Source organism: Chiloscyllium punctatum, chromosome 2, assembly GCF_047496795.1.
Source record: "Chiloscyllium punctatum isolate Juve2018m chromosome 2, sChiPun1.3, whole genome shotgun sequence".
Lineage (NCBI taxonomy): Eukaryota > Metazoa > Chordata > Chondrichthyes > Orectolobiformes > Hemiscylliidae > Chiloscyllium > Chiloscyllium punctatum.
Window position 1 is genome coordinate 133,216,419 of NC_092740.1, and position 15,292 is coordinate 133,231,710.

Genomic DNA, 15,292 nt, shown 5'->3' on the forward strand with positions numbered 1-15,292 from the left:
TGGAGAAGCTAAGCAAGGAGTGCAAACAATAAAAGCATCTTCCACTATTACTGATCCTCCCTGTTACAGAATGTGCTATCGCCATCAGAATCACTATGGGCAGACGGATGAGAACACAACTTTCATTTCTGACTCAGACATTAAAATCTAACATGACTGAAACCAAAAGAAACCTAGATCTATTTCTCAGATGAAGAAGAAGAAGAAAGATCTCCAGCCACCCAACAGAAGTGATAATGGCGAACATCCTCAACCTCAGAATGAAACCACAACCTGATAAGGGAGTTTAGACTAACCACCGCAGTGACTAATCTTGTGAAGTCTGAAACTGCAGGGTGAGGTATTCAGAATATAAATATCATGGGGTTAAAGACTTGGGAGGATGGAGAATAATGGCATTAACATCAGACCATACATGATGAGTATATAGTAATGGTCCGAGTGATTAATTAGGAAGAGCTGGAAGGGATAGGAAGCTGATGTGAAGAGGATATCTATCTGGATTAGGCTGTAAGTCAATAGTTCTTTAGCAATATTACTTAGGGAGAATAAATAGTTCGACTCCAAACATGCAACAAAATAAGAAGAAATTGGATGCAGAAGATATGATCTGAGTTGCATTGTTATGATGGAGACTGAACTCCTGATTTGATTGGCTGCAGCTCCCAACTAATTTTTTAAAAAACTTGTTCATGTATGTGGGTATTGCTGGCTAGGTTGCTGTTTGTTTCCCATCCTTAATTGCCCATATAGCCAACTACATTGTGATAGTTTTGGAATTATATGTCAACCAGACTGGGTAAGGATGGCAGATTTTCTTTCCTGAAGGGTATGAGTTTTGCAACAATCAACAGTGGTTAGAGAGTTATCAGTTGGCAAACATTCTTTTCCATGTTTTTGTGTTCAAATTTCATCATCTGCCATGGTCAGATTCCAACACATATTCCAACAATGTTAGCCTGGACTTTGGAGTTACTCAACTGGTGGCGTTACTGGTATGTCTTTTAAATGTTGTAATTGTACCCACCTCTATTACTTCCTCTGGCAGCTCATTCCATATGTGCACCATCCTCTGTGTGGAAAAGTTGTCCCTCAAGTCCCTTTAAATCTTTCCCCTCTCACCTTAAAACTATGTCCTCTAGTTTTGGATTCCCCTATCTTGGGGAAAAGACCTTGGTTATTTGCTTAATCTGTGCCCCTCATGTGTCACTCCACAACCTCTGATGCTCCAGGGAAAGAAGTCTCAGCTGATCCAGCCTCTCCTTATAATTCAAATCTCAGTGACATCCTGGTAAATCTTTTTTGCATCCCTTTCCAGTTTAATAACATCCTTTGCATAGCAGGGTGACCAGAATTGTACGCAGTACTCCAAATGTGGCCATACCAATGTCTTTTACATTTGTAACATTGCATCCTGCTCATGTCCTCAGTGCTGAGACTGATGAAGGCAAGCGGCCAAACATCATCTTCAACACTCTGTCTATCTGTGATGCCACCTCCAAGGTACAAAGTACCTATACCATTAGGTCTCTCACTTTGATAATACTTCCCAGGGCCCGACCATAATTTCAGAAGCATTGATCACGTTTGATCAGTTTGGACTGTCCTCAAATTGACCTTTAGGTGAAATAGTTACTCTCTGTCTTTGTTGTGGTTTTTGCTATGAGAAAGGGCTCTTATGATACACAGAGATATACTTGCAGAATTGATCATGTATGTGTATATACATTCAGTTAATATCCTACAATGGAGTATGGAGCAGAGTATAATCCAAATGATATATACGGTAGCAATCAGATTAATGGATATTGATGAACTGTCCAGTGCTACAAATGAAAGGCTATTTACCTCTACTTCCACTTGCATTGAATGATCATGATAGATATTTTCAAAGGTTAGAGACAGAATCTCCGATTGGACCATTAGATTCATCTGTTTCAAAGCAAAGTTTGCACCATCTTGAGAGTTTCAGTAAGCTTTGGAAAATAATATATTCTAGTATTTCTCAATTTAATGAATACTCAAACACTTGTATATACGAAACAAAGTTTGACCATCAGTATCAATGTTATGTTCTTGTTCCATTGATGTCTTTACTTAAATAATTGAAATAATTCCATTGCGTTCCAATTTATTTTCTAGTCAGAGAACAACAGTTGAATGCACTGATGTTTTACATTGAATTATTTCGTGTCTGTTTTGTTGTGTATACCCTTCACTCAGACAGTTGGCATTATTGTTCCTCACAGTGATGGCTACAAGCAGTTCATCCCTTTCGACCACTTCCATCCTCTTCCTCGGTACGTAATACAGCTGATTAAAATCAATGATACTGATACAATTGGTGAGACAGCTTCAGCCTGGACAAAATGAGAGAAAGTGAGAGATTGAAAGAGTAAGTGTGGATGACAGATTGTGAGAGAGAGTGGGAACGAACAAAGGTGCAGAAGATATTGCTTTGCTGTGAATTAAGCATTTGATCAAGTTTCTTGAAAGTGCTTTGAATTTAAAATGCTGAAACAGAACTTAAGAAAATCTTAGGAAAGTTTTTGTATTGAGCAAAACTTCCATGGAGATTTTGTCAAGTGTTTTTTGTTAGTGCATTGTACTGATTGTTGAATAATTGGCTAATGACCTACCAAATTTATGTATGTACTTGGTAATTAGGCGAAGTACAATGAGACCATCTCATGAAATGCCACTGCTTTGTGGAAATGCACTTCTCTAAACAAGCAGTGGTGTTGCCGTGGAGGAAGCAAATTAGTAGAAAGCAATGAGCCGCTGAGCTTAATCAACAAATTAATGAAATGTCTCATTCACCAATTCAAGCTGTCGGCTGTTCTTATTGTTAATCATGCACTTGCTATTACAGGTTGCTGGTGCTTTGGCACAAGCTGTCAAAATGTGACTGATCCAGTGCTGCTTCCCTCATCTGTCTTCTGCTTTCGTTATCACAGTATAATTATCATTCTGTTGTTCATTTTCCCATCAGTTGATGCATGGTGCTGTGCACAGACTTGTAAAGCATTGCTCTGCATTTGTTCACAATGTGTCTCAGGATTTAATGCTTATAGCTGTCTTGATTTCTGTTTACAACCTCTATTACTGTCCAGTCCGTGAAGTTTTTCACCCACGCTCAATTGTCTGCAGCAATGAAGATGTAATACAAAACAAGTTGCTGTTGGTGTTCAACATGCTTATAAAGATAGTGTAAAAGTTTTCAAATTATCCATCATCAGGAGACAGATAGTTATAATTCACACTATTATAAATGTGCCTATTTGTTCCTCTTTCTCTACCTAACACCCCCAAGCCCCAAATTTTAGCTGCTGAAATTTAACCCACCAATCTTCAGCAGTCACCTTCACTTTCCTCCTTTGTGACCAGTCACTGAAAAGCATGCAGGTACTTGGCTAGACACAGCTGATGAGTCAGAAATACATTTTTAAAAATAAGAATTTACCCTAACAGACCATTTTCTTTTGTGATAGATATTGATATCCTGCAGCTCATTTGATTTTTTCCCTACAGTTCATAAATCCAGAAATTCAGCAGATAGCAAATTTGCTAAGTTTCCAGTTTGATATTTGGATCAAACCTGGGATGGGTGTTGTAAGCTCCTGTATTCGAAGTGATGCTAATTGAGGCATCTGTGTCCATAGAGGTGAAGTCCTGTATTACCCTTCTACTAAAAGGTCCCTCAGTTGCCGCTCATTGCATTTCATGCCTTTACAATGCAGCATGGAAGAAGGTAATGCTGGATTTTAGGTAGCCTGTGTTTCCACTTTGAGCTGCATCATACCACCAACCATCTCTCCGGATGCAGGAAAACCAGACTGAGCATGACTGCGATAATCTACCTTTCTCAAAGGCTTCTCCTGTAGCACTAACTTGAGGATCAATATGCTTGACTGTTTTGTCCTTAAAGAATGTCCTCCTGGCCATTTCTCAATCCCATTCAACTTCTGCTGAGGTCACTAATTGACTGAGCTACTGTTATGGACCTGATCAAACTCCTCAAAATGTATTAAGAAGATAGTCTGGACCTTGACTTTTTTCATAATTTAAAGGTAAGCATAAGTCTTGCATTCCAGATGCAATTCAATTGGTTAAACTACTCAATTTTAAGCAAAACACACTTTACATTACAACTACAGACAAAATAAAATAAAAGGAAAGCATTGGCTTAACTGTAACTCTATTGAAACGCTTAACAAAATAATGTATTAACTACTACTAATTAACTGTTCCACTGTAGCAACATCCCATAAACACAACCTTGGCAACAACAAATTCAGTAAAATAGATTGTTTCACATGCAATTCTAGTAGCAGGAAGAGAACCCCAGCTGTTAGTGTAACAGGAAGAGGAATAAGAGCTTCCACATCCAGCTTCAAGACCCCAGCAACTGCTGAAAGCTAAAGTTTAAAATCCTGGTTCTGTAGGAGCTTGACCACTCACCCATTCAGGCTCCTTCTATTGTTACAACCTTTGGGGGGAAAAAAACCCACGGGCTCACAAGCTGTTTACTTTATCGGCTTTGAGCAGACTGCTCGAAGCCTCTGACTCAACCTTGCTTCATTAGGAAAAGAAAACTGGACAAAACACATCTCTTAAAACCATTGTATTGACACAATACTTTTTAAATGTTCTACAGAAGCTTTCTGAAGTCTTCAGGCACCTTTTCTTTTATTTAATTGTTCCCCTCTGTTTAACTTTGACTTGCATTATTTTTTCATTTTCCCCCGGCACAGTTTACAGCAGACATTGTCAAACATGATTTTAATAAGGTCAGGGAACAGTGAGCAGCAATGGCGTAGTAGTATTATCAACAGACTATAAATCCAGAGACACAAGTAATGTTCTGGGGATTTGGATTTGAATTAAATCTCATCATGGAATTCCTTTAGGGAAGGAAACTTCCTTTCTTAGCTGGTCAGACATACATGTGACTCCAGACCCACAACAATGGGGTTAACTGTCCTTGAGGCAATTAAGGATGGACAATAAAATTTGGTTTACCCAGTGACACCCACATCCATAAAAGAATGATTTCTGTCGGGTCTAGGAGAGTCTGTGACCTGAAACTACACCCCATTTCCAGTACCCCTAAGTTTTGTTAAGGCAGGTGAGTTCTGATCACATGTCCTGCATTCCCAAACTGGCTGATTCTATGGTAGGGATAAGGATCTGCTCGTCTCAAGCAGTTTTGCTGGTGGTATATAGCAAACCTTTTAAGAAGTCATGGTTCACAGTTGCATGGAAGGGTATTGATCCATGCTTTGGGTAAGGTATGTTCAAGACATCTTAACTAAGGCCTCCCCCACCTATAGCTCCCCCCATCCCACCTACAAAAGTGACCGATGTACTACCATCCACATCATGCCAACCTATCCCCTAATGCCAAATTATGCTCCTCCATCAGTCATGGCCCCTTATGCATTCCGTAGCAACCTGCTGCAGTACCATGCCTATGGACCCAGAATGTACTCTGTACAGAATAAACAAACCATGTAATAAAAATATCATGTGTTAAATCTTTAATAAACCAGTCATTCATTCATTCATGTCTCTCTGGGAAAGATTGCTTTTTCAACTGCCCTACAGAAGTGCCAATCAACTAGACCTAAAAAGTAACAAGAGAAAATGCAAGCATTGATAACCCTTTATCTTGTGTAAATAAACATTGAGCAATTGAAAAACTGATATATGTGAACAAACTGTCCATCAAACACTGTATTCCCTTGGGCACGACTGTTTCTAAAGGTTAATGGATGTTTAGGCTGTCAGCCAGAAATGCATGCAGACACTTGGCCTGTTCAGTCCTGAACATTACTATGGGAATTGCTCAGTAGCCCAAGTCATCTTTCGCTGTTTCATCTATGATCTTACATCAATCATAAGTAGGGATGTTTACTGACTGTAAATGTTTAGCACTATTCATGACTTCCCAGATGTGCTGGAAGACCTGGATCTCATTCAGGTTTGTGCTGATGAGTGCCACGTAACATCTGCGCCATGCAATGGCAAAGGATGACCATCTCCAACATGACAAAAGTCTATCACTCCATGATATTCTACGGCATCGCCATCATTTAATCCCCAACTATCAACATACTGGGGGTTACCAGGAACAGAACTGGACCAGCCATATAAGTACTGTGCCTACAAGAGTGAAACAGAGGCTAGGAATCCTGCAGTGAGTAACTCCCAAAGCCTGCCCCTCCAAGTACAAGGTATACAAGTCAGAAGTGCTTTGGAATGCTAGCTACTGAACTGGAAGAGTGCAACTCCAACAACCCTCAAAGTTCAACACCATCCAGGACAAAACTATTGCATGATTGTCATTGCCATCCACCACCTTCACTCCTTTAATCACTTGTAGAAGTATTATGTCATTTTCACGCTACATTGCAACAACTTGCCAAGGCTTGTTTAGCAGCATTTTCCAAACCTGTAACATCTATCATCTAAAAGGACAAGAGCAGCAGATATCTGGGAATACCACCCTCATCTGTAGGTTCTCTTCACACGCTATCCTAACTTGGAAATATGTTGCTGGTCCTTCACAAGTACTAGGTCAAAATCCTTTAATTCCCTTCTGAACTGCTGAGGTCCATGTCCTGTAACTATACTATGTGGACTGCAATAGTTTAACAAGGCAGCTCACCACTGAATTCTCAAAGACACTTTTACTCAATCGTTGAATCCCATAAAGTTCTTCGAAGGATGTTTGTGTTCTTTGGCATTCCACACTGATTCTAATGAAGGTTTTGCTCTGGGAGTGACACAGAACATTATATTCCAGCGAAGATGGTTGCAGCCTGTCTCTGAATTGAGTGAAAGAATTAGTAATTCATGTTTTTTGTTAACCACTATATTCTTTACAAAAGTGATTATAGATCATAAATTAGAAAAAATTGAAGATAAACTGAAAGATTTAAACTTTGGAACTGTGTCTCTGGTGAGTCTAAAACTAGGATCTAATTCTGGCTCTGATAGTTTGAGCATAGGCTCATTTCCAGGATTGCATATAAAACCGTTTTATTTTAGTTAGCCCTTGATAAATTGTTGTGTAACAAACAAAACTCTTTAAATTACTCCAAAATCAGATGAAATTATATTTGTTGATATCGAAAGTCTCCTTAATTGATATATTTGGAAATATCCATTTCATTTTCCAAGGTTTGTTGAATAGAAGAGTTGCAAGGGATGAAAATCATCTACTGCCACTCAGTGCCTGGACTTGCACATCAAAAATTATTTTTTTGTTTGAATTTCTCAAAGCTTCTCAGCACTTGTGTAGCTGATATCACTATGCGGTTGTGTTCCTGAGATGGAAGACTTCCCTTTTATAATTGTCTTGTCAGCATGTGTGATTGGTTAGGATTCCATAAAACTTCCATATTAACAAGTACATAAATAAAACTTCACAACTAATACCAAAGAAATTGCTTTGTTTTTTTTTCTTTTAATCCCCACACTACTGCCTAACTGTGGTAGTGCTTATATTTTAGACATTGCTTTGATTAGTATTGCAGTATGGATGGAATGACCGACATCCAAGCCACAATTTCTTTAGCAGGTTTCAAAGTTCCCTTCGACTCCTAACAATTAAAATAATAATGACACAAGCGGCACAATAATTTTTTATTTTTAAATCACGATGTCAACAATCTAACAGTATGCCCTAACTTGGTTCTGCCTGAAGTTTAAATATATTTTATATTCCCAGAACCCCTGCTATTCATTGTTTGTAAGATTGAAACACTGAAGTTATGGCCACTGTCAGGACACACAGACAGGGACATGTAGACAGGCAGGCAAACAAGGACAAACATGAATACACTTCTCCACGTGGACAGAACTTCTCCATAAACACACACACACACACACACACATCGCCCACCCCAGTCACTCGCACACACTGACATAATCCCCAACACACACACACACGCACAATATGTCTCGCCTCTTGCAAAATTTAGAATTTTCAAGAGTTTATTATTTTTAAACAATCGCTTCAAAATTTCTTCCTGTATTATTACTTTACTGTATGTAGCAAAAATCACCTTGTAGTTTGCCACAGTGTCTGTTATGCTGTTACAGACATCTGGATAGTTCGTTTGCTTCTCTTGGATATCACAATAACATTATTCTCTGGCAAATAGTTTCTAGCACATGAGGAAGATGGAAAAACAAGACCAGAGAATGTTCGGAATGTGCAGTAGGTCATTTCAGCATCTGAGAAAAATGGGTCAATCTTTTAAGTGTGACGCTGCGTTAGATTTCGGCTTCTGAGCTTTGTTGGAAAGTCCAACCAAAACACTAATCCATTCCAACTGTTATGTAGTTCCAGCAATTTTTGGCTTTGTTTCCAATTTCCAGCATTTAATGTTTCTTCATTTTATCTCCTGGAAACTAAAGTTCTGTAACTGTTTTGCAAACTCTAATTCCTAACTGCTTTATGTATCACGCAAAAGAGAGTGCATGTCCCTCACAACCCACAAAAGAAATTGTATTCCTTGCATTGTGTAATATTGTGCATTACCTGGAGTTTCTGTTTGCCAGACACTGACTGTTGTTCTGTGTTATCAGATGGGATAGTAGCCCCTGGACCGCCTGCTCCAGCTCGTGTGGCGGAGGTGCTCAGCTCCGCACTGTCTCCTGTGTGGAGGAAGACATTAATGGACAAGTCAACACCGTCGAGGAGTGGAAGTGCATGTATATACAGAAATTTCCTGTCATGCAGCCCTGTAACCTCTTTGACTGCCCAAAATGGCTGGCGCAGGAATGGTCTCCCGTAAGGAACACTTTAATATGATAATCTTAGACTGTGTTGACACAAGTCCAGCAGAATTCCTAATAGAGTCAGCAGAGACAATCAATACAGTAAAACTTCATATTTACTTACATCATGGTTGGCAGCACATAGAAAATCACATTCATTTTCATGCAAGTTTCTTGCAAGAACGTATCCTGTTTTAAATAAAGTTAATTCTGTTACTTGTAGATTCATGTGTTAGTTTGACAGGTAGCCTTGCTGTTGGGGCCAGAATTTTTGAAAAATGATAGTGAGCCACGTTTTTGGACCTCGGAAGTCCTTTGTTATAGGTGCACCCACAGTCCTGTTGGGAATATAGTTCCAGGATTCTGACGCAGCGAAGAAGTGTGGAATATAGTGCCAGGTTGGTGTTGACTTGGATGAGAACATGTGGAGTGCAGTGTTCCATTCCATAACCACTGCCTTGGTTATTCTGGGCAGTGGAGCTCATAAGTTGGTTGATGCTGTTAAAGCATCACTTGGTGAGTGATGGCAACTACTGTTGCCATTATGCATCGGTGGTGGAGGGAATAGATTGTTAAGATAATAGATTGGGTGCAGATTAAATGGACTGCATTTTCCCAAATTGTGTTGGTTTTCCAAAGCATTGGTGGAATTGCAATCATCAAGGCACTCATCAGACTCCTGGCTTTTAGATAGTGGACAAGATTTAGGGAATTGGGAATTGAATTACTCACCATAGAATTCCTAGCTTCTGACCTGCTCTTGTCACTAAAGTAGTTATGTGGCTAGTCCAGTCAAGTTTGATATCTCATAGTGAGGCCACTTTTGGAGTTCTTGTCACCCTGTTTTAGGAAAGATATTGTTAAATTGGAGAGGGTTCAAAAAGATTTACCAGGGTTTTGCCAGGACTGGAGGGTTTGAGTTATAAGGAGAGGTTGGATGGGCTGGGACTTTTCTCTCTGGAGCATAGGAAGTTTATTAAATCATGAAGGGCATAGATAAAATGAATAGCCAAGGCCATTTCCCTTGGGTAGGGGAGTTCAAAACTAGGGGGCATATTTTTAAGATGAGAGGAGAAAAATATAAAAAGGACCTGAGGGGAAATATTTCCACACACAGGGTGTTGGTCATGGGCAGCACAGCTCAGTGATTAGCACTGCTGTCTTACAGCTCCAGGGACCAAGGTTCAATTTCACCTTTGGGTGGCTGTCTGTGTGGAGTTTGCACATTCTCCCCATGTCTGTGTGTGGGTTTCCTCCAGGCGCTCCAGTTTCCTCCCACAGTCCAAAGATGTGCAGTCTAGGTGGATTGGTCATGGGAAATTGCCCATTGTGTCTGGGAACGTGCAGGCTAGGTAGATGAGCCATGGTAAATGCATTGGATGGGATGGGTCTGGGTGGGATGCTCTTCAGAGTGTCGGTGTGGATTCGATGGGCTGAATGATCTGCTTCCAAGTTACAGGGATTCTGTGACTCTAGGGTCAAATGAACTGCCAGAGAAAGTGTAGATGCCAGTACAGTTACAACATTTAAAAGATATTTGGATAGGTACATGAATAGGAAAGGTTTTGAGGGATATGGGCCAAACACATGTAAGTGGGACTAGTGTAATTTGAGAAACATGGACAAATCAGACTGAAGTGCCTGTTTTCTTGCTGTATGACTCTATGAACTTATTCACAGGGCAAGCACTTAGACAGAATTGCTAGAGTTTTGCTAGTGCCTCTCTAAAATGGGCAGTGCTGGACCAAGGTATAAAGGCACCCAATCTGTAATTATCTAGTGTGACAGCTAGACGTCAATATCAGAGACTGTCATTCCCATTGTATGGCCTGTGGGAAGCTGACATCAACTTTATTCCTGGTTTCAGGCAGCCTTTTGAACACTGGTTAGGATCCTGCCAGAAATGTAGTTAAAACAGGCTGAGCAGGTTGATTACTTTCTGACATTCCTGATGAAGGGCTTATGCCTGAAATGTCGACTCTCTTGCTCCTGACCTGTGCTGATCCTTGCTGACTGACCTGTGCTTTTCCAGTGCCTCACATTTTGACTCTGATCTCTAGCATCTGCAGTGCTCACTCTTTCCTACTTTCTGACTTTCCCATATAAGAATCATTATTCGGCACGACTTCATACAGAAATGTCCAGGTGAAAGTAGTCATCCTGCAAAATAAATCTTTGTTCATGTTCAGAAGAAAGGCACCATATGCATTAATGAAACTCAGTTTGTCCAAAATTCATTGAAAATTGTAAAAAGTTCACTGTCGTGACTTTGAAACAGAATAGTGGTTTTGTCTATGCCATAACCAGTGCTCTCTCTGAAACTATTCATTTCAAACTCAATGTTAAACATTATACACATGAATGATAGCTGAAAATGTTAAACAAAACAGTAAGGTTCCTCGCTTCAGTGAAAAATACACATGATAAACTATAGTTTGACTTCTAACCTGCTTTCTCTGCTAGCTAAATTCACCCAGGAAACTTTGGTCCATTGACTTGAATCCTCCTGTACTAATTAACATTTCTAATCTGTTCCAGTTAACTATTGGACTCAGCTAGAAGAAACAGCTTTTCAAGGAATATCTACAATGAGACAATTGAAAATAACTAATTTTGTGCACTTTTCTTTAATTATGTACGTATATTGTTGGTCCAGTTCAGCTTTAATCCTCAGGATATTGATAGTGGGGAATTCAGTGTTGATAATGCCATGGAATGTCAAGGAAGATGATTAGATTCTGTCTTTTCCAGGAACCTGTCTGATATAATGTTACTTGCCACATGGGTCCTAGTCTGAGTGTTGTCCAGGTCTTGCTGTGCTTAGGTGTAGAATGATTCTGGGGGTTGTGAATGATACTGAGGATTAGGCAGTCATTAGTGAACATCCCTGCTCTGACCTAAAGATGGAGGGAAAGTTATTGTTGAAGCAGCTGAAGATGTTTGGACCCAGACACTACATTGTGGAATGGTGCAGTGATGTCCTAGGACTGACGTGACTGAATTCCAACAACCACAACCCTCTTTCTTTGTGCTAGGTATGACTTGAATCAAAGAAGAGTTTACCCCACTCCTTGATTTTCATTGAGTCCAATTTATTAGGGGTCCTTTATGTCACACTTTGCCAAATGCTGTTGTGATGTCAAGGGCAGTCACTCACATCCCCTCTTTAGTTCAGTTAATTTGGACCAAGTCTATATTGAGGTCAGGAACTGAGTGGGCAAGTGGAACGCAACTGAATGCCAGCAAGCTGGCTATTGCTGAGAAAGTGCTGTTTGGTATCACTGTTGATGAGTCTTTCCACCACTTTGCTGATGATCGAGTGCAGACTTGGAAGTAGATTGATCAAGCAACATTGGCTTGGTTGGATTTGTTGTGCTTTTTGTGACTAAGCATACATGGACAATTTTCCATACAGTCAAATAGATATCAGTTGTTTAACTGTATTGGAACAGTATGGTTAGTATTGTAAATTGTTCTGAATAATAGTGTCCTACATGCTTCTTAAAGCAAGATTGAACCTCTGGCTTCTTGGTATTGGTAGAGAGGTTATGCCAGGACATGATGTCACAGATTGTACTTGAATATAAATCTGCTGTTGTTGACAGTTCAGGGTCTTGTGGATGAGAAATGTTGGGTTATTAGATACGTTCTGAATTAATCTTATTTAGCTCAGTGGTAGTGCTCCACAACATGATGGAGGATTATCTACAGGTGTGTGTAATTAGTTCTAAATTGTACATAACTATTTAGAAGTTATGTGCAATAATTCATAACTGTAATTCAAACAGTGAGAAATTAAGTGCTACTGTAACTAGATTGGGAAAAACTTAAACGCCAATGTGTCTCACAGGATTGTGCATCAAACAATCAGGAAAAGGGGTCTTGAGGCATGGAGGTTGTGTCCCTACTTCAGACCAGAAGGCCTGTGTTCAGTCCCACTTGTTCCAGAAGTGTGTAATAATACTTCTGACAGGTTGCATAGAAATATCTAAACGGGGTGTGATCGAAAAGAAATAGGATTGTGTGTCACCCCCTAGATCACATGTAATCACTTAACCTTAAGTGATTACATGCAAGCATATGTGTAATCATTTAAGATTATGTGCAATCACGTATGGTTGCATGTAATTAGTTCCAATTGTGGATGCTGTCTACAATATATCATAGTTGAATGGAATAGGGTTATACTCTATGTAATTAGATGTAACTGGTTATTTAAATGGAACTGCTCATAATTGGATGTGAGGGTCTTTTTGTGACACAGTGGAGGTGTCCCTACCCCTGGACCAAGAGGCTCCAGAAGTGTGTAATAACATTTCTGAACAGATTGGTTAGAAAAATAGGATAATTTTAAAAAAATATATAATTACTCGTGGAGCTCTGTACATTTAGTTAGTGGCACAATGGTCGTGTCCCTACCTCTGAGCCAGAAGGTTTGGGTTCAAGTTCCACTTGCTCTCAAGGTGTATAATAACATCCCTGAACAGAGTTGGTTGGAGTATGACTGTATATTTAGATGACATTACCTGTCTTTATCTTGAGCTATATATAAAATTAGGTGGAGCATTGTCGAATTAGTATCAAAAATGTGCAGTATTTTTAATTAACCTATTTTTCTAATCAACCTGTTCAGAGGTGTTATTCCATACCACTGGAGCAGCTAGGGCTTGAGCCCAGGCATCTTGATCTAAGAGTAGGAATGCAACCACTGCAGCACAAGTTGGTCTCATATCCAGTCTTTGCTCTCGATTTGTGTGTGAACACAATGACATTTGTTGGAATATTCAAACATAACATTATCAACTCTAATCCCATCCTCATCATTTCTGTCGTGTCTTGATAATATTTTGGATCGGAAACCATCATGAAACTTGGTCATGGCTAAGTGTGAGATATCCCTGGGTTTGATTAGCTCTGGTGCTATTTTACCAAGGGTATTCTTAGTTACATTAAAAAAAAGAACAATATACTTTGGCGATCTGAAACAAAACAGAAAATGCTGGAGAAACTCAATAGGTGTGGCAGTATTTGTGGAGAGAGAAACAGATTTAACATTTCAGTCCAGTCATCCTTAGTCAGCTTATCCTTAGTCATATCCTTCTAATAACCAGGGCTTTCTAAGCAACACTGTCACAGCTATTGAAAGATCATTACCCCACTCTGTTAGACAGTTCAACCCATCAAACAACTCTTATTAATTGCCTGTAAATCTGCCTAAACATGACCTGATGAGACAACCATGTACACAGAAATGAAAACTTTCAAATACATACTTCTAAAGAGTGAAAATGACCCATTGGGTCAAGAGCAAACTCACAACGGCTTTGAGGCTGGATAATTAATGGAGCGAGGTCTCATAATGGTTTTTGCAATTTGCTACCGAGGGATTGTTTATGCAGCCCAAGTTACATAGTTTAGTGGAAATTCTAGCAACAGCACATGGGAGAAATAAACCACTCAAGTAGCCAGCTGTTGAAATCTGCACCTACGTGTTATATATCCAAATAACATTCCAACATTCACTGCCAGCTTGTTTCCATTGCTGGCCCTGACATTCAACTCAGATTTGATTCCAATATAGGTTCAAAGTGCATATTAATTTCAAATCTCTTCTAAAGTTGATTTTGTATGAACAGGGGGCTTCTGACTTTCATTTGACAATGTTTACCTTTTTCCCACAAATTATTTACTGAGTTCCATTGAATCTTAAATGAGGAAATCCGGGAAATAATCATAAACCTTTAGCAAAACATGCAATCAGAAAATGTAGCTTTTTAAAGGTGTCTGTGGGCCAATTATTTAAATATTGAAACTTTAGGCCAATATTAGCAGACCTGCTAAAACAATGGATAATTGACACATCACTCTTCCTGCATTGTCTTTGTTTGAAGATGCAGTAGCCAGAGACTTTGAATTCTGCTCAATCACATATACTAGGAATTTTTCTCATTCATTATTTCTAAATTTATTTTTATTGACCTATGCAGCTCCAATTTCTCTCTCTTCTGGAAGTGGTTAAATCCATACATTGGTTAGCTCACTTGCCTGGACAGCTAGCTTATGGTACAGAGTGACACCAACAGTGTGGGCTTAATTCCCCCACTGCCTGAGGTTATCATGAAGACTCTTTTTCTCAAGCTGTCCCCTTACCTGCAACGTGGGCAGTCTCAATTTAAACTACTACCAGTTGTGTTTGTCTCTTTCTCTCTCTTTTTCTCTCTCTCTCTCTCTCTCTGCCTCTGTCTCTAATGAGAGATCAGCCCTCTGCATTTACAATCTACACATGCAACTATGGCAGCAATATGATGAAATTGCATTTTCATTGCTTACCATACAGATTTTCCTTTATACAACTCTTTGTTAATTTAGTGAAGGCAAATGGAAAATCGTGAAGTCATGCTGTGTAGATGAAGGTTCTTCAGCTCATCCTTCCAGTGCCAGCTCTTGAAAAGAGCCCACGGTTCCCGGCTCTTTGCCCAGAGCTGTGCAAATTTTTTCTTTG

At 39.5% G+C, this 15,292-nt stretch overlaps 1 protein-coding gene across 2 annotated transcripts in view; it reads left to right on the plus strand.

The window, feature by feature from the left end:
• Nucleotides 1–15,292, plus strand: part of LOC140489990 (ADAMTS-like protein 1) — a 557,511-nt gene that overhangs the window by 386,528 nt on the left and 155,691 nt on the right. For both annotated transcript variants that reach the window (XM_072589066.1, XM_072589067.1), the window contains 2 exons: nucleotides 2,250–2,300; nucleotides 8,599–8,803. In XM_072589066.1, the coding sequence (XP_072445167.1) occupies nucleotides 2,250–2,300; nucleotides 8,599–8,803 (256 nt within the window). The remainder of the gene's footprint in view (nucleotides 1–2,249; nucleotides 2,301–8,598; nucleotides 8,804–15,292) is intronic.